The 25,734-nt window shown below is 40.3% G+C and overlaps 1 protein-coding gene across 9 annotated transcripts in view; it reads left to right on the top strand.

The window, feature by feature from the left end:
• The window catches only part of FRY (FRY microtubule binding protein), a 540,327-nt gene that overhangs the window by 382,808 nt on the left and 131,785 nt on the right, over positions 1 to 25,734 (top strand). For all 9 annotated transcript variants that reach the window (XM_024580787.4, XM_053920706.2, XM_053920710.2 and 6 more), the window contains 10 exons: positions 5,351 to 5,607; positions 6,075 to 6,221; positions 7,333 to 7,501; positions 8,838 to 8,928; positions 14,672 to 14,754; positions 17,503 to 17,653; positions 18,208 to 18,311; positions 19,042 to 19,227; positions 21,434 to 21,632; positions 23,567 to 23,688. In XM_024580787.4, coding sequence (XP_024436555.2) covers positions 5,351 to 5,607; positions 6,075 to 6,221; positions 7,333 to 7,501; positions 8,838 to 8,928; positions 14,672 to 14,754; positions 17,503 to 17,653; positions 18,208 to 18,311; positions 19,042 to 19,227; positions 21,434 to 21,632; positions 23,567 to 23,688 — 1,509 coding nt within the window. The remainder of the gene's footprint in view (positions 1 to 5,350; positions 5,608 to 6,074; positions 6,222 to 7,332; positions 7,502 to 8,837; positions 8,929 to 14,671; positions 14,755 to 17,502; positions 17,654 to 18,207; positions 18,312 to 19,041; positions 19,228 to 21,433; positions 21,633 to 23,566; positions 23,689 to 25,734) is intronic.

Raw genomic sequence — 25,734 nt, 5'->3', positions numbered from 1 at the left:
GTTATGGTTGCTAAATTTGCAGATCAAAATTATTGTGGACTGAGTCCAGTTACATACAAAAGTAAATTTTAGAATATCTTTCAGTGTAAAAATATCTGTTTACCTAAAACAGTGTAGGTATAAATAAACATGGGACAACTGTGAAGATGCATTTCTCATAAATTAATCATAATGTTTCTACAAACATTATCTCTATAAAATTTCCCAAAGAAATTAATATGGGTAGTATAACTTTCAATACATATAATTACTGCAAATTGTTTGCTGGTGGTGGCAGTGAAGGTGATTTTGTAGCTTGTATGTTGCTACATATATGAATTATTGAGAGTTTTATATTTGGCAAATCTTTGCAAGTAATCTTTGTGACTAATTTTTGTGAAAATCCATTTTTAAAGAATTGCATTGGTCAATTTCTTGCCTGAGCTCACAGAGTACCTTGAGGGGAGGCTTACTTTGGTTTCTTGAGTTGGTCTCCTTTCCCGTCTACATTTGCACTGCCTTAGCCCAGATCCTTGTGAGTCCCGCCCCATCCACCTGCCATGCCAAACCAAATACGTACAGCACGTCCTAAGTCCAATGTCTCTGTCTAGTTATCCTAAAAATTGCTGATAACAGCTTCCATCTATTGAGTGGTTAACATGTGCCAGGCTCTGTGCTAGGCACTTTATATATATTTCACTTCTAATCAACTCTTAAACTCATCAATAGAAGTTAGGAGTGAAGCTCCGGAGTCAGGCAGCCTCGGTTCATCACTGGCCCTGCCGTGCACTAGCTGTTGGACCACGGTCAGTTCACAGAGCCTCTAAACTCCGTCACCTTGTCTGCAATAAAAACTCCCTCATAGGATGTGAGGATTAAAATGAGCTAATAAAAATCAAGTGATTAGCCCAGTCCTGTCATGGGGTTGTCACTACCACTACCATTAGAACCATTATTTCTATTTTACAGGCGAGAAGCTAAGGCTTAGAGATGTTCACTAATTTGCTCAAGACCATGTAGTGAGGAGGGATCCAAATCAGAATTAAATCGAGGTGTCTTTTCCCAAAGCCAGTGCTATAAAATTGGAACTCTTTCATCTGTAAGACACCTTCTCTTCCAAACTTGCTTTCTGCCTTTCACCCAAGAACCCTCTGCTCCTTTCTCACATAACCTTTTACCAGTATACCAGTCCCTTTTGTAAATCCCTGCTCGGCTGGAAACAGCCCTTCTCTTCATCTTCCAACTCTTAGTCTTCCTTAAGACCTATTTAAAATATACTACATTGAAAAAACTCCATCTCTCTAAGACAGGGTCAGCCACATCCTTGCATTGTGCTTGACAGTGGGGGGATTCAAGAAAATCCTTTTTTAAAAAAAGGGTTTTATTTATTTTTAGAGAGCGGGGAAGGGAGGAAGAAAGGGAGGGAAAGAAACATCAACGTGTGGTTGCCTCTCTCGTGTGCCCCCCACTGGGGACCTGGCCCGCAACCCAGGCATGTGCCCTGGCTGGGAATTGCACCGGCGACCCTTTGGTTTGCCACTGGCACTCAATCCACTGAGCCACACCAGCTAGGGCAGAAAATCCTTTTTGATAAATTAATTCTCTTCTCGGAAAACTAAATTTTATTTTTATTTCCTTCCACCAAGAGTTGAGTGCCACCTCTATGCCAGGTCCTCAGAATACAGTGGTAAATAAAACAGTCTCTCCAATCAAAGGTTCACAGGTTAGTAAAAAGTAAGATGTGTAATTGCATGGTTAGGGTACAGTCCAGGAAGTGCAATAAAAAAGCATATTCTGTTAGAAGATGAAGGACTGGTTAATTACTGGGCCAGGAACATCAACAAAGTCTTCCCAGACAAGGGGATGCCTGAGCTGCAGTTGAAAAGAAGAGGAGAAATTTGCAAAGCAGACAAGTAGTTGACATTACAGTTGGCAAGTAGGTAAGCACTGCAGACCGAGGAAATAGCATATGCATTTGCTGAGAGGTGTCAAATAGCAGCTGGCATTTGAAAGATTATATATTGGTCAATTTGGCTGACATAATATATACAGGAACGGGGGAAAGTCACAGACAAACAGAGGCAGGAGTCAAATGTTGGAAGGCCTCATATTGCTCCCTAAGGAGTTTAGAGGCCAGTGATCTTCCTGTCCTCCTTGAAACCCCTCAGAGCCCTGTGAACAGGGAGGGTGTCCAGGCAAAGTGTTTGGGTTTTGAAAGCCACTGGTTAGATTCAAACAACAGGAGTAAGGGACAGATTAGAATGCATTTTAAAAGGTGGGCTGCAGTGTGGAAGGCTCGTTAAGGTTTAGAGACAGGAGACCAGTTGAGAAATGATGACAGTCACCCAAGGAGGAAGTTACAAAGACCAGAACTAAGCCCAGGGCAAGTGGAGAGGAGAGAGCAGGGTAAAGAGCTCCTCGGTGGGGTGCAGAGGGGAGTGCCTGTGCACATCTGCGAGGCCAGTGGAGATGGCCCCATGCCCAGAGCCACTGGGGAGAAAAGGAGGTTTAGGGCTAGGTAGGGAGCGTGAGCTCAGCTTGGGATATTGAGTGTAGGCCTCTGTATAGACAGACTAGGGTCAAGGGGAGGTTGGCATTAGCAACTCATGGAAGAATAGAAGGATTTAGAAACATGGGGACAAATGAGATTGTGAATGGAGAGAGCCCAGAGTGAGAGAAAGAACCTTGACACCCAACGTCCAAGCGTTGGGCCAAGGAAGGGCAAGGGACAGAGGGCATGGAGGCACGTTCAGAGAGGACACCTAGACCCATCATCTAGGTGGGCTAATGGAAACCTTGGGGTAAAAAAAGGACTCAGGAGGAGGGAGCAAGCAGTCCACAACCACAAATGGAGTGGCTACATTTAGACCTACAAGATAAGCTCTAAAATTATCAGAATTACCCTCTGGATTTCTCAATTCATTGGTAACTGTTAGCAGTTTCCATGGAGACATAGCAGCAGAAGCCAAATCTCAGCCTTCAGTTGAAAAAGAAGAAAACAGGGAGGATGGGGCCACAGGAAGGTGCAGAGTCAGAGGATGAGTGAGGTTTGCTTTGAGCAAGTTTATTGGCTGAGAGGGAGGAGCTAGTAGAGGGGTGAATCTGACAGTTGGGGAGAGGGGAAATAAATATTATGGCAAGTTTAACAAGAAAAGAAGCTCAGATGATAAGTTGCAGGCAATTTTCTTCAAGAATTGACCTTTTAGCTATTTTGATTTATGAGGAATAACTTTTTAAAAATAATATAAAAAATAAAGCATTTATAATAGATCCCTAGGTCTTGTTTTTACTGCCTTTACTATTAAAAACCCTGTGCTGAGATTTTTATTGCCTATAATTTCAAATGACTTAATTCCTCATGAGCAGCCAGGCAAGTTATTCAGGTCCTTCCTAAAGGAGCTGGAAAATGTATATGGCAGTCCACTGACATCGTCTCACATTTTATTTAACTTGTTTCTGGAGAGGTGGGGCAGTAGGGGGTAGGGGTCGTGTCTGGGGCATTCTTTTCCTCATTTTTCTTCAAAAACTCCTCTACAATTCAGACCCTTATCAAGATGCCCGGGGTACCTCAGACAGACGTCCCCACCCTCTCAGATCTTCTGTCTGACAGACAAGATGCCATAAACATCATAAGCAAGCAAACTATGTGATGTATTGAAAGTTGATTGTTGCTACAAAAAGTCTATAGATTTTCATACCATTATTGAAAGATGACAGATATTCTTAATAGCGATTGTCCTTTTGATTCAAAGGTTTATTCCTTCCAAAGTCCTAGTCCTTTCCAGTAGAGTTTAAGCCATTCTTTTGCCATAAAAATCCCCTGAATCTTTGTAACCAGAAGTCCTTTTTCTCCATGGAACCCCCAAAGCACTCTGTGCCTCTGTGTGTCATTTGTCACCCCAGAGTTATCCGTCAGCATAACTGGTGTCAGGGCCTCCTGCTCAGGGCTGAAACAGAGGTTTCCATCTGCTTTCTCTGCCCAGCACAGGGCTGCACTCCAAGGAAAGGGCCCATGTGTTGGAATGAATGACTGACAGGATTTTACACGGATCCGAACATGTGTCATAAAAGTCCATAACAGCAATCATCACACCCATAAATTTTAGAAATTAGGTATTGAATAAATTTTGATATTTTGACCCATATGAAAGCTAACAACTTAACCCTGTCTGATTCTTGTGGCACAGCATTAAATACATATACTCTTATTCTTCAAAGTAAAAAGTTGTAATTGTGATTTTAGGAAAAGAGCCAAATCAGTTAAAGATACAGTGTCAGGGATCCAGTGGGTTTTCTTGGTGTAATTGCTGACTACTGTGCTGTTCTATTGCTTAGCAACCCTGAGCTCCCTAAATGAGATTCTCTCCCATGGTGGGTAGTAAGCGCCTCAGACCAGCTTTCTCATTTCCCTTAGGATGAAAGGGTTTCTTTTCTAGATGCTAGAAATCAGAGGTAATGGTAGAGCTTGCAGCACATACATAAAGCTGTGCTTTTTTTCTATGGAAAGCTTGTTTCAGTTATGAAAATAAAACGCTGCTGGCTGTGAACTCATGCAAAAGTGCTACCAGAGAAAGGCATGGTGAAATGACTGGGCTGGCCACGTAGTTTGCCTTTTATTTGACTCATTTATGTCGTGAAACAAAGCCCCGCACTGAGAATGCACCTTCCACACAGTCGGCAGCTTTCAAGTGGACTCCACAAACAGGAGTCTATGCGCTGGCTTGGTTCCTTCTGGAGGTTCACATCCTACTTTGTAACAGCTAATAGTGCATGGAAGATGCTCTGGATGATTTTGGTGCAGTGGAAAGACAGCCTCTGTTCTCATAGTACTAACCACTGTTTATTTAGAGCCTGAAAATTACAGGTACCATGCTGGACATGTTCTATACATTATGATTCTATCTGTAATCCTCACAATAGCCCCGTGTGGTACCCTAGTAGCCGCATTTGACAGATGAGGAAACTGAGAAAGAAAGAAGTTAAGTAACTAACCCAGAGTCTCATGCAGCTATTGTGTGGAGGAACTCTATCTAATCACGTGTCCTTCTGATCCCAAGTCCCTTATTCTGTCCACTGTAATGTGCCTCTTCTATCAGCAGTGGATTTGAATTCAGGAGGCCTCCACCTCACTTCACTCTCACCAAGCCGTGATCTTCCCACCCTGCTCTCTCGCTTTTCCCCCAGGGCACCAGATATGAAGGGAGAGGCTAGAGAACAAGCCTCGGCTTTAAGATTTCATGGCCTTGCGGAGCTGCTGTGTATACAAATGCTTTGTAAACTGAAGGCCCCATGCTACCTGTCAGTGATGTTAATGTTTTAGTTTATTTTGGTGCCATAACACATGGCTCTCCATCATCGCCTTTCTCTCTAGAGGTTAGCCAGCGATTCCCCACCACGCACCCGAACGGGCGGCAGATCATGCTCACTTACCTGCTGCCCTGGCTGCGCAACATCGAACTGGTGGACAGCAGACTCCTTCTCCCAGGGTCAAGCCCCAGTAGCCCAGAAGATGACAGCAAGGACCAGGAAGGAGAAGTGAACACTTCTCATGGGCTGAAAGGGAATGGCTGGGGCTCCCCAGAAGCTACATCTCTGGTCCTGAATAACCTCATGTACATGACTGCCAAGGTACTGTGCCTCCGTAACACGGCTCCACTGTCCCAGAAGATCTGGGTTCATCAAACCCAGGCTGCCAACCCAGGCAGAGTGGCACTTGTCATTAAAAACCACGTGATTGGGGAATGGGTGATGGTGATGGCTGCACAACAATGTGAATGTACTTAATGCCATCCAACTGTACACTTAAAAGTGATTAAAGTGATAAAATTTATGTTACATGTGTTTTACCATAATTTTTAAATTATAATGAAATAAGAAGCCTAACATTTTTAATAACATGAGCAAGCATTGTGTATACTAATTTGTGCATTATAAATTGCTGAACATGGCATCTTCCTGGTGGATGGCCATGTTTCTTTCCCCTTGTTATTGTTTTCAGAGGGCTGTGACCCTTAAAACGAGGTATAATTGAACATTTTGCATCCCTGCGTTTTCCCGCGTGTCTCTTGGGCCAATGTTCCTTTTGCTTGTTGCAGTACGGGGATGAAGTTCCTGGGCCAGAAATGGAAAACGCTTGGAACGCACTAGCCAACAATGAGAAGTGGAGTAACAACTTGAGGGTCACCCTGCAGTTCCTGATCAGCCTGTGTGGGGTCAGCAGTGACACCCTTCTCCTGCCCTACGTAAGTGGCCCCCAGGCTCCTGATGGGCATTACTCCTGTTGATGGATCCACCTGCAAACCCAAGTCAGATGTGCCCTCTGCTCCAAATGAAATAGATCCGTCTAATTGTTGTCAGCCGCGCTCATCTCCCATGAGCTCAACTACATGTTGCACAAAAGGTCCCTTCTGCCCCCTGAGAGACAAGTTGCATGTCCTAGTGACACCTCTGCCACCCTCTTGCCAAGCCTTTGGACACAGAAGCCTATGACTTTAGGGGTGAATGTTTTTCTAGCAGTTGCTGAAAGCTGCCTTCTGTAAACATTAGACCCATTATGTAACAGAAACTAAGTAAAACATATTATTTCTAATAAAAGTGTTTCATGTTTACCTTTTGACGCTCTTGAAACAGACTAAAATGCAGAATATTTGGAGTTTTCTCTTCAGATTTCATTGGTAGAAGAGAGAACCAAGCAGAGAGAAATCTTTCTGAGATGCCCAGTATTTCCTGTTTGTAGTCAAAAGTGATATAATCACCAAAAATGACATCATTTTAAGCTCCAACTTACTTGACATTTGTGTGTCCTTGTTTCCTGAGAGGCTGAAAGCCCGCCTGGGGTCTTAAGCCACACTAGCCTCATTGAAGCTCTGGCACCTTGAGTTTCACTCTGAAGGCTCCAATAACACAGAGCTTTACTCCAGAGTCACTTTTAAAATGTAAAATCACCCAAAAAACTAAAATTCATTTGTTTCTAGGGGAAAAGAGAATAGCAGGGTACTGGATTCCTTTTCAAACAAAAATAGCTCACACTTTTCCCCTATGGTTTGTATAAATAAAACCCTTTCTCAAGATAAGCAAGTTCTTTATCTTTTTTAAAGAATTCATAGGCCCCAAAAGTAACTTTTCATAAACTTAGCCACTAGAAAGGGACGTCTTTTCATACACACTCCCATCAGCCATGCACGTGTACAAGTGAATTTCCATCCGCACGCTAGGATCAACCTGGAGCAGGAAGCCGAGCTACCAGGGTGAAAGCACTGCGTGGAAGGGAGTGGGGCCGGGTCTCTGCTGCCCACGGCCCAGCACTGTTACATGAGGCTCTGGGAAATGCCCTGTATTCTGTTTCATTCTCAGATTAAGAAGGTGGTGATATACCTGTGCCGGAACAACACCATCCAAACCATGGAGGAGCTGCTCTTTGAGCTGCAGCAGACGGAGCCAGTGAACCCTGTGGTCCAGCACTGTGACAGCCCACCCTTCTATCGCTTTGCGGCCAGTAGCAGGGCCGCCGCAGCAGCCTCCGGTAGGCCGGGCTCACAGCCTGTCCGGGTCCCAATGGTCCTTTGTGGAGAGCACTAAAAGGATACGCATGTGTGTTGTTACTTCTGATTCTGGTGTATGTTTTCCTTTAAGAGGTGGCTTAAATTGCAACAGTGTAGATGGACCTAGAAGACATTATGCCAAGTGAAATAAGTCAGAGACAAATACCATATGATCTTACTTGTATGTGAAATCTAAAAACAAAATAGACAGACAAAACAGAACAAACTGATGGTTGCCAGAAGGGAGTGGGGCTGGGTGAAAAGGTGAAAGGATTAAGAAGTACAAACTGACAGTTTTAAAATAGTCACAGGGAGTACAGCATAGGGAATACAGTTAATAATATTATAATAACTATGTATGGTTTCAGGTGGATACTAGATTTATGGGGTGGTCACTTCATAAGGTATATAAATGTCAACATAATGATTATTATGTTGTATACCTGAAACTAACATAATATTGCATGACAACTGTAACTGAAAAATAACTTTTAAAACAGAGAGATGGCTTAGGAATAGCTGAGACTCTTAAGGGCACTGTTGGGTTAGTGAAATGATTTTATAAGGATGACTGACTGTAGGTGGCCCAAGTGCTCACATGCCCAGACCTTTGTGCTTCAGGCTGACCCCAGGCACGACACCTCAGTCATTTAGGAGTCTCAGTTCTGTACCTTCCTTCTTGTGTCTACAGGATTCCCTTGGTGAATATTCTCTCAGGATTGACTAAAATGCCAACAGTATTATCACATCAATAAATTGACCTTTCAGCATCATTTATAAAATATATACCATCCTCCTCAGATTCGCCGAAGCCAGCTTCGCTTTGGTTTATCTGATACCATGACTGCCTTCAAATCTCTCCCCTGCCCTAGTCTCTCACAGCCTCTGTTTGCCACACGGTCTCCTTCCAGAGCAGCATTCCTGCAGACAAGCAGTAGCCTAGGGGCAGACGCTCTAGGAGCTTGGACTTGCTTCATTAACATTAGCACAATAAATCCTGGACCCAGAAATGCTAAACAGCAGGGATGCCACTGCAAATAAGCAAGCTCATTACCTAACAAAGGGTTTCAGGAAGGCTGTAGCCTAAGTTTATAGGAGAGTTCAGGAATTAGGTTTGACCATAACAGATGCCTGGGATTCTCCCATTTCAGTGGTGTGGGCTTAGAGTTTGTTTAGAATGTCTGAGATTGTGCAGAAGATAGAAGGAGTCCTTCAAACATGAGATTTCACAGGAAATCCTTTCCTGGAATACTTCAGACTTGAGCTTGAACCCTCCATAAGCATTTTTTTCCTAAGTGTACTCCTTCTAACCCACAGGAACCACTTCTAGCAGCAACACCGTGGTTGCCGGCCAGGACAGTTTCCCAGATGCCGAGGAGGGCAAGATCTTGAAAGAGTCTGATGAGAGGTTTGTGTACAAATTGGCTTAATATCCACTTTAACTTTCAACAGTAATCTGTACAGAGGCAGCAATAAAAAATTGTAGGCTTCATAAATCTCATATGCACACACACATACAAATCCTTCTTTGTTCTTAGAAACACAGATTGATTTGCTAACTCTGCTCTGTGTGTCCCTGAAGATAAGGACTTCTTCCTGAGGAGAGCCAGAGAAGAGAAAGGTTAGAGGGATGTTGTTCTGGTGGCTGACTCCCACTCATCTTAGGGCTAAACAAATCCACCAGTTGTCCTGCTAGTGGGCAAAGAGCATCTGGAATCAGTGGGCTTTTCCATGTGAAGTTTTCAAATCTGAGTGGTGAGTAATTTCTTAAAGACAGAGTAGTTTTCTTGAACTGAATTTTATGAAACATCATCATTCCCATTCTACCTTTACTTTGTCATGTCTTGGTTAACCAAGAGCACTGCCTTTCTCTACTCAAACAAGTCTCAGTCCTCTTCCCATAGGTTCTTTGATGATAATATTTCTTTTGTCCACATCTCTGCCTTCAATGCCCAGGACCTACTCAAAAGTAAATAAAACCTGGATCACTTTCCTAGTTGATTGTGAACAGCAGAGACACAACCAAAAGAGATCAACAGGACTCAAATTAAAAAATAAAATTGAGGATGATTCCATGGTGTTGAAAACTGCTTAGGCTGAGTGTTTTCTAGTGAAATGAATAACAAGGGTGAGACACATTCATGTAGGAGAGAATGCAATGGATTAAATCATGAAAATACATCAGCCCGGAATCCCCTGCAGGCATGATGGCTGTCCTCGGATTGCCTGCTGGGCACAAGGCAGAGGCTGCAGGTGTGAGACTCTGACATCAGGCTGCCTGCAACTGCAGTTGCGAAGGTTCATTCTCTGTTTCAACATGTGCACTGCTAAGTGGCTGCACTGCCTTTAAGCAGAGGCTCATCAATGTGAGCTTCCTTCAGGGCAAAAGCCCAAACTTAATAGATAATGAGTTGTAGGCCTTGTCCTTCATAGCTCCCTAAGAAAGCCCTTTCTTTCTCAGAAATGAATGAAGCTTTTCATACTCCATGTGTCAGTGGCAGTACAACATTAGTAATTAACCTGTGATTTTTTAATCTATATTGGCTAGTGCCTTGTTTGGGAAACTACCTCATGGTAAAAATAAAAAATTATTTCTCTAATGATGTTTCTACTTTCTAGCTGGAGTAGGACATTCTTTATCATTTGTTGTCTAGTCTAAACGGTTCATCTTAACTTTATCTGGGGTAGAAAGGTGCTACCTTTTTACATATTAACATCTCACTATAGAGGCCCCTTTATTTTTTTTTATTTTCAATCTTTCTAAATTACTTTATTTTTTTAATTTTTCTATTGTTGTTCAATTACAGTTGTCTACATTTTCTCCCCACCATTCCCTTCCACCACAGCCAAACCTCCCTCCCTCCCTTGTTTCTACCCTCCCCCTTGGTTTCGTCCATGTGTCCTTTATAGTAGTTCCTGAAAACCCTTCTCCCCACTGTCCCCCCCCACAGCTATTGTTAGATTGTTCTTAATTTCAATGTCATAGAAGCCCCTTTAGAGCCAGAGTTCTAAGTGTCCTGCCTAAGTTTTTAGAAGTGGCCTTGAAAATGAAGAACCAGCTCTCTCTATAATATTGAGAACAGATCATCTTTAAGAGATGCTTTCTTGTCTAGCTCTTGACTTTCTCCTCTGTTGCTGTGTCTCTGTTGGCCACTGGAAATTCTAGTGCAGGTATTTACCTATATTTTATACATATTCCTACATATCTAATTTTTTCATGCTATCAATTTATCTACCTGTAGATAAATTGGTTGATCATATTTATACACAAGATCACATGTATGTGAATACGAATCCCAGAGGATACCACTGTTCCATTGCTCCTGTACTCCACCTCCCCTATTTCTCTAATGTGGTCTCCTGTCTATGGAAGCAGACTGTGCCCTGTGACACCTTTGTCTCTTCAACCTGCTTATCAGCTTCCTTCCTTGTAGACCCTGACATGTTGATTTAGTTACTTGCACACATACTTGTTTTGACCACTAGATTTTAATTCATGGAAAACAGAGACCATGTATCTCTTACACATATTTCTGTCCTTAATGATTAGCCTACAGTGCTGCACATAGTAGGCATTTTTAAATGTTTCAATATGTGAATAAAAATTGAAGAATCATCATAGCCCCAGAAGTAGATAAGCTGTCCAAACACCACCTAGCCCACTTTCTTCCTCTCTCTTGCTAATTCCACTACAGAAGACAATTCTGTTCTTTACAATCCTTGTAGACAAAGAATCTACAGAGATAAGAACGGTCAGAAATACTGATTTGGCTACTGTTACTTGTCGCACTGGGGATACTTGTGACCAGAATACACTGCTGGGCTCCAGGGGGCGCCATGGAGTTGTACAAAGTAGAGCTCTGATGCAGTGTGATTTGTGACTGGACGGACTGTTCACTGATGTTATTCAAAAATATTTAATAATGCCATACCTACTGACACAAAATTCAGGCAGCTTATAGTAAAAGAACCATTAAAAAAAGGGTAAAAGAATAAGAGCCAAGTTAAGAGGAGAATGAAATGGTTGTGTCAAAAGTGCTAAGGAGAACTACTAAAAGTTAATATTATCCTGACCTTGAGTTCTTCAATAGCCAAAGTAAAAAGGAAAACTACAGTGAATTTCATAACTTTCAGTACATCAACATAAACAAACAATTCATCAGAAAGTACTGATAGAAAGTAACTCTAAACTCAAAGAAGGGTTTATCTTGTAATTTTTTAAAATTAAGCAGCAAAGTAAACACACCTTTTTATTAAAATTGCAGTTCCAAGCAGTTTTTAAAATATGCAGAAACAGCTCTGTAATTTTCAATACACCAACCCCTAATAAAACCCTATTTTATAAATTTGTAATTCCATGAAAGCATTTTTCATAGGGAACTAAAAGCAATAAACATTAGCTGTGTAAGTTTCCGACAATCTACGACCATAGAAGGATAGGGGTCAATAATCTACAGACAGTTTCCTAAGTATTAATCTGAGCTAAATCATCCAGATAAAACTTGGGGAACATTTTTGTCCTATTTTTTTCTCTTATCAGAGTTATTTTTATGATATATTTCTGGTTGTGTATTTTTAGCATTAAAAGACTATTCATTCAACTTAATCCTTGAAATTTCTCTAGGGCCCAGGACCAAAATTATCCTTTCCAACCCGGGGAAGCAAAAAGAAAAAACAGATTTGACTCTTGGGAGTCAGTTTTTATCTTTTCTTTGCCAAGCATGCACTTCACTTCACTGTGCTTTCCATCTTCTCCAGAACAAAAAGGCTGTCTGGAAGTGGCTTCCTCCTCCACTTCACCTTGTCCTCATAAATGCTACCTAACAGTCCTTTAGATTCATCTGCAAAAGCAAAAGAGAATTACCATCCATGCTATAGGCCTTCCTGGGCCTCCAGGACACAACTGTAAAATGACAGTACGTGACAATACCTGAGCAGCTAGGAGTATCCTATGCAAACCTCCAGGTGTACAGTCTTTCATCTCCCTGTTTTTGTTCTTGCTGAATGGTGTCTTGGTTCCCCATATTGTTTATAACTTGCCATTATCAGAATAAATATGATTTCTTAATATATTTTATTGATTATATTATTACAGTTGTCCCATTTTTTTCTCCCCTTTATTCCTTTCTGCCATGTAACACTCCTCCCACTGACATTCCCCCCCACCTTAGTTCATGTCCATGGGTCATACATATAAGTTCTTTGGCTTCTACATTTCCCATACTATTCTTAACCTCCCCCTGTCTATTTTATACCTACCATTTATGCTTCTTATTCCCTGTACCTTTTCCCCCTTTTCCCTCCCTCCCCCTCTCCACTGATAACCCTCCATGTGATCTCTATTTCTGTGAATCTGTTCCTGTTCTAGTTGTTTGCTTGGTTTGTTTTGCTTTTTTATTTTTTTAGGTTCAGTTGTTGATCGTTGTTAGTTTGTTGTCATTTTACTGTTCATAGTTTTGATCATCTTCCTTTTCTTAGTTAAGTCCCTTTACCATTTCATATAATAATGGTTTTTTGATGATGAACTCCTTTAACTTGACCTCATCTGGGAAGCACTTTGTATGCTCCTCCATTCCAAACAATAGCTTTGCTGGATAGAGTAATCTTGGATGTACAATCCTTGCCTTTCATGACATTGAATACTTCTTTGCAGCCCCTTCTTGCCTGCATGGTTTCTTTCGAGAAATCAGCTGATAGTCTTATGGGAACTCCTTTGTAGGTAACTGTCTCCTTTTCCCTTGCTACTTTTAAGATTCTCTCCTTATGTTTAATCTTGTGTAACTTAATTATGATGTGCCTTTGTGTGTGCTTCCTTGGGTCCAACTTCTTTGGGACTCTCTGAGCTTCCTGGACTTCCTGGAAGTCTATTTCCTTTGCCACATTGGGGAAGTTTTCCTTCATTATTTGTTGAAATAAGTTTTTAATTTCTTGCTGTTGTTCTTCTCCTTCTGCCACACCTATAATTCAGATATTGGAATGTTTCAGGTTGTCCCAGAGGTTCCTAAGTCTCTCTTCACTATTTTGAATTCTTGTTTCTTCATTCTGTTCCAGTTGGATGTTTATTTTTCCCTTTTGTTCCAAATCGTTGCTTTAATTCCTGGTTTCCCTCCTGTCACTGTTGGTTCCCTGAATATTTTGCTGTTTCATTTTGGGTATCTTTCATTTGTTTTTTCATCTTTCGACCAAGCTCAGTCAGTTCTGTGAGCATTTTGATTATCAGGGCTTTAAATTCTCCATCAGATAGGTTGGCTATCTCCTCATAGCTTAGCTCTCTTTCTGAAGTTTTGCTCTGTTCTTTCATTTGGGCCATATTTCTTAGTCTTGGTGCAGCTGTTAAGTTGTAAGGAAGTGGGGCCTTAGGTATTCACCAGGGCAGGGCAACCCTCTCTGCTGTACTGAGGCACTTATGTGGGGGAAGGGCCAGAGAGGGAACAATGGCGTTTACCTGCTCATCTCTAGCCCACTTTCCAACAAGCTCTCGTGTAATACTGGGAGTTTCTCCCACCGCAGCAACCGCCGCAGTCCACAGCAAGCTTTGAATCTCAGTTTCACCTTCAGCCAGCCCTGCCTGCATGGTCCGCTGCCTCACTGCAGGTTCTTACTGGTCTGGTTGTTCTGTTTGATCGTTTCTTTAATTCCTTGGTTGTTGGAGTTCCATGCAGTTTGGTTTTCTGGCACTTCTGGTTGTTTATTGATTTTAGATTGGTTGTTATTCTCCTTTTGGTTGTGCAAGGAATCGTAGGGTTTCTACCTATGTCTCCATCTTGGCCGGAACTCTCATTCAGCACTTATTTACTGACCACCCACCATCTGCCAGGCCACCATGTGAATACGGGATGTATATTATTCGGTATCGCCCCATTTTCTTTCCAAACAAATGTTATAATTCTCTAGTTCAATTCAAATATTAGACTTAAAATGTTTATCTGTTCTAGGTTTGAACTTCTGCTTATGAGTAAAGGTGATCACTGGCCCTCTCCAGGGAAAAAGAAATGTTTAGGGTGCAATTTTTATAGTATTCCTTTAGGAAAAGCATCATTGGAACTAGCTACCAAAAACTCAACCACTAAATAATAGAATGTGTTTATGAGAAACAGCACATACCCACAACACAGGTCAGTATTTCATGATGGCTATTCTTATATTTGAAGGTTTAGTAACGTCATCAGAGCCCACACTCGCCTGGAGTCAAGATACAGCAATAGCTCTGGAGGGTCATATGATGAAGATAAAAGTAAGTACCACCAAGCTGTAGGGTTTCAAGTGGAATCCAGATGGTTGGAGAGTGGAATATGAATATTTTGATTATTCTTATTCTAATTACTAAAAAGGGGCCCATAAATATTAAATAACCACTTAATCCCACTATGCAGAGGAGCATAGAGTCAGCATCTGAAAAATAAGTCAAGCAGTGGACAAATCAAAATTATAAAATTTCAATCTGCTACTCAAGTCTGCATTTTTATATTCTTGGCATTTTTTCCCCTGGTGATGTGGTTGGGGAAAGGCTCTTAAGAAATTGTCCCATTAGAAAACCAATGTTGCAATTATCTTGTGAATCACCCAGGATAGGGTCTGTTTTCTCAAGTCTCTCAAAAGCATAGTCTCGGTTGCCAAATGAAAACCGTGCTAAAATGTGAGATATAGTTGCCACAGAAATTTCTTTGTTTCTTGGGAAGTTGACAAAAACCAAAATTCAACACTTTCTTTGATTTTGTTGGAGCCCTGGATAGCATCCGTAGATACTGATCAGATAACGAGTGTTACTTGGTCACAAGTCACAGAAATTCTGCATTCAAAGACATTTAGGTATGCTAAGAAAATTGGTAAAGTAACTGGTAGAATTTATTTGTATACTTTGGTGAAAATCATAAATATGATGATATTTCATGTTTTAGATTCATTTTGTAAATCAGTGCCTTGGGCCTTTATAGCTGTTGTTTTAAATCACTTTGTTTTATGGGAAAATGTGCAGAGTTGGGTAAGAGCTAAGTAGTCCTACTGACCTCACAATTCAGCTGCCCTTCTCTACCCCTTACTGCATAGATAGGAAATTTTCTGCCATTCAAAATACCAATGGGAGAATTGTCTAAAATCCATATGTAACTATCAAACTCTAACTTAGGTAAAGTTACAGCTATGTCCCTTTAAAACTTTTTACCAGAACCGTCAGTCTTAGGTAAAGGAAAGTTATCTGTATTTTCCTGTCTTCTGTGCCTCATCAGGGTCTGTGTCAGTATCATCCAAACACCTGACAGACCTCGGGAGCACAGGCTGAATTCCAGGAGGGAGTGGATATACTGGTGGGGAGAATAACACCAAGAAATGGAGAGCTGTTGGTTCAAAAAAAGTCTGGTTACTGCAAAATATTTTGTAACCCAAAATTTGAGTACAGAAAAATTGAATCATGAAAACATTAAGCAGTCAAATACTTCCCCAGTGTGTGGCAAGCATTGTGTAACAAAACATAACACACTGCGGCCATGAGTTTTACATTAGGAATATCACTGCCACTTTATTCCTTTAAAGTGTCTCTTAGTTCTGGGTATAGGACATAGAATTTGGTGAAAACACTATAACAAATATTCATTTTGTTTTCATCTGTGATGGTCATGGCTGCCTTTTCATTTCTCCTTGGGGTGCCAAAATTGAGCTGGAAAAAATGGCTCCTTGAACATACTTTTGATTGCTTTTTACAATTTTTAAAATTGGGCTCTTGGGCATAGAATTATAATTGGCAATTGCCTTCTAAAAGAAAGATTTAAATCTGGTCTCGCCGAACTAATTAGATATCTCAGTTACTCTTGAGTCATCTGGCTTGCAGACTTTCATACACACGCAAATTTCTTACTAGATTTTCAACATCTTAACTTGATTCAACTGATTATGCTTAATACCAGGATTCATACCACTGTACTACAGATTTGTTTTCATAGTAATAAATCTTCATTTTTTTTGTTTATGATTCTATTCAACAAAAGGCCTACAGAAGTGATTCATTATTTGGGTATTTGAAGATGATACATTCAATGGCTTTTTTGAAAACTGTTTCACTCCATACTCAGATGTACTTCATTGTCAAGTACATATTTAGATTAGGTTCTTGAAATGTTGATCTACTGCATTTTTTAAAAATTGACTGAAAATTTTTTTTAATTAGTAAATAAAAGGGTTGCTCTGGTCAATTATACCAAAATAAAGTAAAACAAAATAAAACATAAGATGGCTCTGGCTGCTTTCTGGAACAGAGACTATAAAAGGGCAGGAGTGTAAGCCAGGATACAATAAGGAGGCTGTTCCCCAGTGTCCTGTGAGAGAGGTGGTGGCTTAGACTCGGGCTCTAATGATGGAGGTGGTGGAAAGTGGTCTTACTGTGAATGCATTTTGAAGATGTGGAGGGTGGCTAGTCATTTAACCTCAGTTTCTCCTCTATAAAATAGGGACAATTCATACCACTAATTGGACTATTAATGTTGGAAATGAGTAGACCAGTGCCTGGCATAAAGTACTCTGTGCTAGTTCAAATGTCTCCTTTTATTATTATTACTATCACCATCAACATCATAATTCTGAGCTGGATATGTGCTGTGAGAGAGAGATCAGAAAAGACCTGAGGCTCCTGTCCTGAGCAAACTGGAAATATGAGACTGTATTTTACTGAAACAGGGGAGATTAGAAAAAGAGAACGTTTTCACAGTTACAGAAATTCATATGATTTAATGTTTTTATTTTTCTCTATCTGTATCTTCTATTGCTCTATAATGAATAACTATAAATTAAGCATTCAAAAAATAAAGTGATGAAAGAAACCTAATCAAGTAATTCTAGCCCATTTGATTGTATAATTCATACTCACCAAATTGAATGGTTAGAAACTTATTTTTACAAGCATGACTTTGTAAGAATCTTTCTAAAAACGCCAAGTAGGGAAAACAAAATTCTCTCCCTAAAAATAAAGCATACTGTCTTTCTCACCCTACAGATGACCCAATATCTCCCTACACAGGCTGGCTGTTAACTATCACAGAGACCAAACAGCCACAGCCCTTACCGATGCCTTCTACTGGGGGGTGCTGGGCCCCCCTGGTTGACTACCTCCCAGAGACCATCACCCCTCGGGGGCCACTCCACAGGTGAGCAGCCTGTACAGGTAGCAGGAAACGATGTCTTAGTTTTGACTGACTTTTCTTCCTAGAAGAAGAAATAAACCTATTCCAGTTCCCATCAAATAAAATAACCTTTGAAATCAGAGTAACTTGGGTTACTTGAATTGCCTCTCTCAGCATATTGGCAGAGTTTGTTAAAATATTAACCAACGTGCCACACTGTCTTGTCATCCCTCCAATTTTTCTCTGATGTCAACTTGATATAGGTCTTCATTCTGTTACGCATTTTAGATTGTAAGCAACTGGAAGAGAGGACCCTTACCTTCTGTTTCTCTTCATCCCTCAGCCCTTATTACCTAGTGACAAGTAGACTCTTTGTTATGTGATTAGCTCAACTGATGCTTGTTCCTGTGGAGCTCCGTGCAATGTCAGAAGTTAAACTCCACTCTCTGGAAGAAGCGTCTTACATAGTTCTTCAGGAAAGTTTAAGTGTTGTATTTAATTGTGACTTAATGATCTATACATACATGTATTTCCATCCTCTGTAGAAGTTGCATTAACTTTGTCATTTCATTGATTAGGTGCAATATTGCTGTGATTTTTATGACTGAGATGGTGGTGGATCACAGTGTAAGAGAAGACTGGGCTCTTCACCTGCCATTATTACTTCATGCTGTCTTCTTAGGTAAGACTGGATGCAAGAGTCTTCTAGCCAATAGGTCCAAACTCTGTGGAGGTAATCCAGGGAGCTTTCCTTGTATATCAAAATCTGTGGTCCGCATTTCAAAATACTTAGCCTCTTCCATGTTTCACTGCCTTATTGTGACATCTGCTCTGAAACTTCAGGCATGTTTGAAATTGTCCTGTGACTATAATATAAATAGAGCAACATCTCACTCATGCTATACCTATGAAGATATCCAACTCAAATTGGGCTTCTTTGAAGGTCCTTGGCTGGATGTGATCAATTTAAAGCCATCAGACCTGTTTGATGCAGAGAGAAAGAATATAGTGCACTACAGATTTTAACACACCTGAGCTGTAGAGCAAAAATGGGAAGAGGACCAACCAGTCAGGGAGTTCTGTTATGGAGAGGTGGATGAAGTTAGAATCCCTCAGTAACAGGCAGGGAGATCCAAGGAAGAAAGCCCCAAGAAGGAGGAATGCTAACTATGCCAGCAGGTCAAGGGAAGGCCATCTTATCAGCATTTTATGAGAACATTTGATTAAGGAATAAAACATTTTATTTTCCCTAAGACCAAATTCTTTATGTTGGTAACATACACAATAACAAAGAAAACTAGACATTCTTTTAAGATGTTCTTCCCCCCAGGTGTCTTGGAATCTTTACTATCCCTGGAATCTAAACAAGGTTACAATTTGTTTATACTGAGAGATTCTACATTTTGATCCAGGTTTGGACCATTACCGGCCTGAAGTCTTTGAACACAGCAAAAATTTGCTTCTTCACCTCCTGATAACACTCTCCTGCAACAGCAATTTCCACTCCATCGCCTCTGTGCTCCTGCAGACTCGAGAGATGGGGGAAACCAAGACTCTAACAGTTCAGCCAGCTTATCAACCTGAGTATCTCTACACAGGTAACAGGAGGAGGTGTGGCTGAGAAAGGTCTGAGCACAGTCACAAGTTCAGAGTTTACCAAAGGTGTCAGTGGAGCCTAAGTTACCTTCTCTAATGCTCTTCCCCCAGTTATCCAGGTACTAAAATAGCAGCTCAATAAATAGGCACCATTTCACTAGATGTTGACGTGCTTCTCCAAATCAAATATCAAAGCATGCTTCTTCATTATCAAATATTTTCAAATATATTTTTCTTATTATGTTTCTGCTCTCATTAAATATGTTTCTATCAATACACTGAAAATTACAATGTCCATTGAACAAGAGCGTCAGTCTGGAACCCTGAAGGATGAGGAGTCAGGGAGCAGTGGCCAACCCCAGTGCCTTGAGAGCAGATCATTGCTGCAGTGCCAAATATTTCACTTGTGGTCCTTCTGGTTTCTCTGAAGGATTTTTTGATTTTTATTAAACGATTGGCTTTTCTGGAAAGCACTAATGAGTGGAGGTTTATTAAAAACCACTGCTGTTTTGAAACCAAACATTTCTTCTTAGAAATGAGAACAGAAGGCATTAGTTGAGTCGAAGAAATTACTCTGTTCTATTCAGCTGTTCATGAAAACTTTCCCAAAAGGGTTGACCAATGGTCTTCACTTAGAATCAGAGCACTTTAAATATCTTAAAGTGAAGATGAAATAATAGAGTTCTGGGGCTACCTTTTTACCTAATTATTTTGTATATTACATTGGCATTGGATATCGTATGGCACTGCATGTTACAATGTACTGTGTTCATAACCTTGAAATTGTACTTTTTATTCATCACTGGTACTCAGCACTGCCTCGTCCTCTGAGAGATGTTAACATAAGTCTTTGGAAAACAAATATGAAGTCATTAACTCTAAGGTGGAAGAACCACTCACCTCTTCATTACTGAGTATTTTAAAATATTTTTTCTGTATTATTATTATGTTTTATTATAGGGTATTTATATTGAACCATGCTACACTTACTAGAAAATAATCCATCAATACCTTTCAGAGACAAAAAACTCTATTTTCTATAGGTGCTTTCTTTAAAGACTTTGAAGTGTTCTGGCAGTTCTAACTCCCCAGGATAAAGATGTTTTCTGTTAAGCACATGCCTTTAGTCTGAGGAAATTATAATGTCTGTTAAGTTGTGTATCTCTGAGTACATCAGTTTTTCTTCACTATCCCAGCGATGTAGCATCAATGGGTTTACAGTGGAGATTTGCAAAACAAAACACAGTATCCATAGGCAAGACAAACAATGAATAAATTGAATAACTGAATCTGTAGCATGCTTGAAATAAGTAGGTGCACAAAAGATTTGGGGAGAATCTCCTCTTCATAAACATTTGTGTAACATTATTGAACTCCTTGTTTCAACTGTAGTTGCTTTCAAATCCACACTAAGAACCTGTGATAGAAATTGTCTTTATCTTACCATAATGCAAAACTGAGGTAAGAGAAGTCATATAAACTCCCTGAGATTATATAATAAATGGAAGAGATGATATTCTGACCTAGGGCTCCTGATTCCTAATTCATAATCTGTCAGATGCACCAGAACTATGTGCTTATTATGACTTTTAAGTACAGGGAAATTGTGTATATGTTTTGAAACCCACAATACATCTAGAAATGTAGAATGTTAACCACATACAGAGTGGAAAAATATCAAAATATTTTCTTATACCATATGTCTTTGACTAACATGATATACACTTTCTTAAAATAATTAACATACAAAAAGTATTTGTGATTCTGGACACATTAACTCAAAAACAAGATGTAGAACATGTCACGCTTAAATGACTGGTATCCTCTAAAATGGTATCAGTTCTCATATCTAAGTAATCTAATATCCAGGCATAATTTATTAACAGCAGTTAGGTCCAGATGCACAGTGGAACATTCATACACATACCACTTCTTTTGCAGAAAACTTCAATTAAAACCCCATAGTAGAAACTTATTTGACAGTGCATAATGCCATTATACTCCTATTGCCAAATCCACTCTGATCTATGTAGCAGTTCGACTATTCCATAAGCCAGGGTAGAACATGAGTCTCTTTTCATCATAACCATAGCCAAAATCAAATGTTTTCTTTAAGAAGTTGAGATACCTACACACTTCTGTGTGCTGACCCCCTGATCTCAGTACATGCCCTGACCAGCACACTTCAACTGACCTCTTCTCAACCAGGCGGTTTTGACTTCCTGAGGGAGGACCAGTCATCACCGGTGCCAGACTCAGGGCTGAGCTCCAGTTCCACCTCCTCCAGCATCAGTCTGGGAGGCAGCAGCGGGAACCTCCCACAGATGACCCAAGAGGTTGAAGATGTGGACACAGCTGCCGAAACAGATGAGAAGGCCAACAAACTCATTGAGTTTCTGACAACCAGGTAAGGAGGGCAGGGAGACAAGCTACTGTTTTCAGGTCAGTTTTGAGAAAATGCCATTTTTTAAAAACCACACAGATGGAAAAGTGAGCCCAGAGTTCTAGCAAAGTCCTGTTTTTTCTCCTAAATTGCATCTGCTAGACTCTGTGTATAAAGCACACACTGGTAGAACTTGTCAAGATCTCTCTGATGTCACCAGTGATGGCAAAGGGGAGCTTGTGTATGAAGGGGGACCCAAAAAACCCAAAATTTATTTTTTTATTGTGTTTTTATTCTTACACGTTTAAACTTCAGTCACCTTCAAAGTACTCTCCATTTGATGTGATACACCTGTCAAGACTTTTTTTCCACTGCTCAAATCAGTTTTGAACTCATCAATTTTGATGCCTTTTAGTGCTTCTGACATTTTTTGTTTCACCTCGTCCCCATCGGCAAAATGTTTCTCTTCAAGGACTTTTTTCATCTGGGAAAACAAAAAAAAATTGCTGGGGATGAGATTGGATGCATAGGGGTCGTGTTGTTTTTGGTCAAAAACTGCTGAACACTCACCACAGTGTGGGCAGGTGTGTTCGTAAATCACCCATTATGAATGCACACACACATTGAGAGTCTTCAAAAACAATTCACTGAAGCTGAATGCAGCCTCTCACAACAACGACAGCTGGTAGACTGTACAGATGGGTTCCTAGAACACTCACCTAGCCAGGGAAGCCTGTATGTACTTCCAGGGACCCACTCTCCAGAAGATAATTCTGGGATTTTTGGGTCCCCACTCATATAAGGACAACAAGGTAGATGATGGCAGATGATGGCAGCACCCCTGGATGAGCGTGACTTTCTTCATCTGTTAGAGCTGTCAGGACCTGGGAGTTCTGAGACTTAGCTAATAACCTTACTCTGGAAGCCAAAGATACCAGCTACAGTCAACCCAGGTGCAGCTGCAGAGGGAACCATGGCCTACTCATCCAGTCCAAAGAGTCATTTGTAAATGGATGTCAGGAACTGGAAATAGTAGGAAGCATGTCAGGGAAGGAACCAAATGAATAATAAATCAAAATCAAGAAAAAGTGAGAGTGATCCAATTTTTTATGTCTTCTGTTCTTCTATTGTACAATTTAGCTTCAGAATTTCTACTACCCCAAGGTCCAGTATTTGTATGAAAGCTCACCTGTGACCTGGGCATGCTGTTGCACCAGGAGTACAGTCTCAGTTCCTGTAATCTGATACCTCACATGATTTCTCTTTCTTCAACTAATGCATCAATTAATGAAAAAGAAAGCTTTTCTTTCATCAGTTAATGATTCAGGGTATTCCATTTAACTATCAGCCTCATGCAGGAAGGGGTTGATGGTGCCCACACACAGGAAGGTGCTTCAGACACCTGAATGCTCTATTGTCACCACTCACCACTTTCAATGCCATGTTTTGGAAATTCTCACATCTGGTTCCATCTTATTCTCACTTGAAAAACAATTAGACAACAGAGGCTGTATTTTCAATTGGGTTCCACAGTATTTGGCGACCTGATGATGTGACCTGATAAAAACATTATCTCCCCAAATGCTGACATGTGCAAATTGAGTCTGTGTCTAAATCTATATTTTATTTACAACTTTACATCATTTTATTTAACAAATTCTTATGGAGCATCTATTATGTGACGAACAGTGTTCTGGTGAATTGAACGGTTTTCATTTTGTGATTAAATTGTTGTGAGGTTTTGGTTTTGTGAGTAAAATATAAGAAATATATCTCAAAAAAAAAGCTAGATCAGTTTTGCATATGCTCTTAAGCTTTATAAGACTGAAATTCACCCCAAATTAATTAGTGACATTTTAAATACATATTTTTCAACATTGGAGTTAAAAACTGCATAGCTGGTTTTCAAAATGCAAAGTGATAGTTCTATTTTTGACATCGTGTGTGTTTTGTTTCAGGGCATTTGGTCCACTTTGGTGCCATGAAGACATCACACCCAAAAATCAAAATTCAAAGAGTGCTGAACAACTCACAAATTTTCTACGTCATGTTTTGTCTGTATTTAAAGATTCTAAATCAGGTACTTCATCCTGTTTCCCCAAATTTCTTCTACTTTCAACATTTTTCTATAATCTAGCTCATTCTTCCCCATATGGCTACACTATATAACTACACTAAATGTCACATATACTATCTATCAGACTTTATACTATATATAGGGTGGGGCAAAAGTAGGTTTATAGTTGCACATATGGACAATTAGCCCTGGCTGGTGTGGCTCAGTGGGTTGAGCACTGGCCTGCAAACCAAAAGGCTGCTGGTTCTATTCCCAGTCAGGGCTCATGCCTGGGTTGCTGGCCAGGTCCCTGGTTGGGAGCAACTTGATCAATGTATCTCTTGCACATTGGTGTTTTTTTTCACCTCTATCTCCCTCCCTTCCCCTCTCTCTAAAAGTAAATAAAATCTTAAAAAAAATTATGAAAAAAGAAAAATATATAATAAAAGAATAAATAATATAAGAATAAATTGTGTTTCATGTGCTCACAACTGTAAACCTACTTTTGCCCACCTCATATATCATACTATATACATGTGATATGTGATATGTATGATAAATGTCATATATAGTTCTGAATCTGGCACCAATAGCAGAAGAATATTCATAGGGGAGTTTTGAAGTTTGTTTCAGCTGTGCCTAACTGACTGATAACATCATGTATACTTGCATTATGTTCTATCTAATAATATCCCCAAAGTCACCATTCTCTTCACATCATTACCTCACTAGAATTAAGCCATGCCTATAATAATTTCATCTACAGAGGGCCATGAGAAATAAATCTTATTAATTGATTGAGTATAGACTCAACTGCGAGAAATTGTCAGCCTTGCAAACTGGTTTACAAAAAAAGAATTTTGTGATAAAATGGTTTTGACTTTAAAAATAGTTGTTAACATTTCCTGTGCCAATGACCATTGAGTTTTATTAACCCAGTGTGATTCTTAGACTATAAGAGCATCACAATATTGAAGTCATTAGCTAAATTCCATTTGGATTCAACTTGGCCTGAGCTCTTGTGTGGTGAAATTTAAATGCGGTTTTTCAGCCCAATGCAACGACTGTCCCTACCTTCGCCATGCACCTGGCTGGACATATATTCACTGTGGCTCACTGGCTCCCCAGCTGCTCTGATAATTACCACGTGTCACAACTGAAACATCCCAGATTAGCCATGTCTCTTTGTGTTATCAGAGGATACTTATTTAAGAAACAAAAATAACGATACACAGAAATGGGGGAGTCATTCCAGAAACAGCATGGTCTAGATTTCTAGTCTTGCATTTCCCTTGTGGAATTTCTTTGAAATATGAAGACCTCTTCTCAGTCATTTAATGAAATTACTCCCTCCACTTAAAAGTCACTTAAAATTGCACATAGTCCAAAGGAAGAAATTTACTGTTGTGTGTGAACTATTTAGTTGCCTAAAACTCTTAATTGTATGAAGTTAATAAAAAGGCAAAAAACATATGAATACCTTACACTGTATTCTCAGTAGGTGTGGGTGTCTTTTCATACCTTACCGAAGATATTTTTACCCACTACAATATCCTTTTCCATTGTTGCTTTCTGCCAGTTTCCACTGCAGCATAATGCAATGTATTCCTGGAAACTCCTGTACTAGTTAAGGTAGCATAGCTGCTGAAACAACTCCCAGAGCTCAAACGCTCAACACAGTCTGTTATTTCTGGGTCAAACAACAGTTGTGTGGAGGCTGAGCAGGCGGCTTTCCATCTGGTGCTCAGAGACCCTGCCATCCTGTAGCTCTGCCACCACCTGGCTCAGAGGTCCGTGCTGGGCCCTCTGCGTCCAGGCAGCAGGAACAGAATGAGCTGGGGGAGCAATATTCGAAGGAGCTCATTCACCAGGCCTATGTGGTGTCCAATGTTTCTTCCCATATCCCACTGGCAGAACTCAGGAACAAGTTCCCACTGAACTGCAAAGAAGCCTAGGAGTCGTAGGTTCGCCGTGTAGCAGGGGAGATGCCACACATTAAATAGTTTTTTTTAAGGGCCACTGTCATAATGGAGGTGGAGTCTGCAGTCCTTCGAGTGGAGTTCTAGTCTT

The sequence above is a fragment of the Desmodus rotundus genome, chromosome 3, assembly GCF_022682495.2.
Source record: "Desmodus rotundus isolate HL8 chromosome 3, HLdesRot8A.1, whole genome shotgun sequence".
Taxonomy (NCBI): Eukaryota; Metazoa; Chordata; class Mammalia; order Chiroptera; family Phyllostomidae; genus Desmodus; species Desmodus rotundus.
The sequence above is the reverse complement of the archived record's forward strand: the minus strand, read 5'-3'. Positions and strand labels throughout refer to the sequence as shown.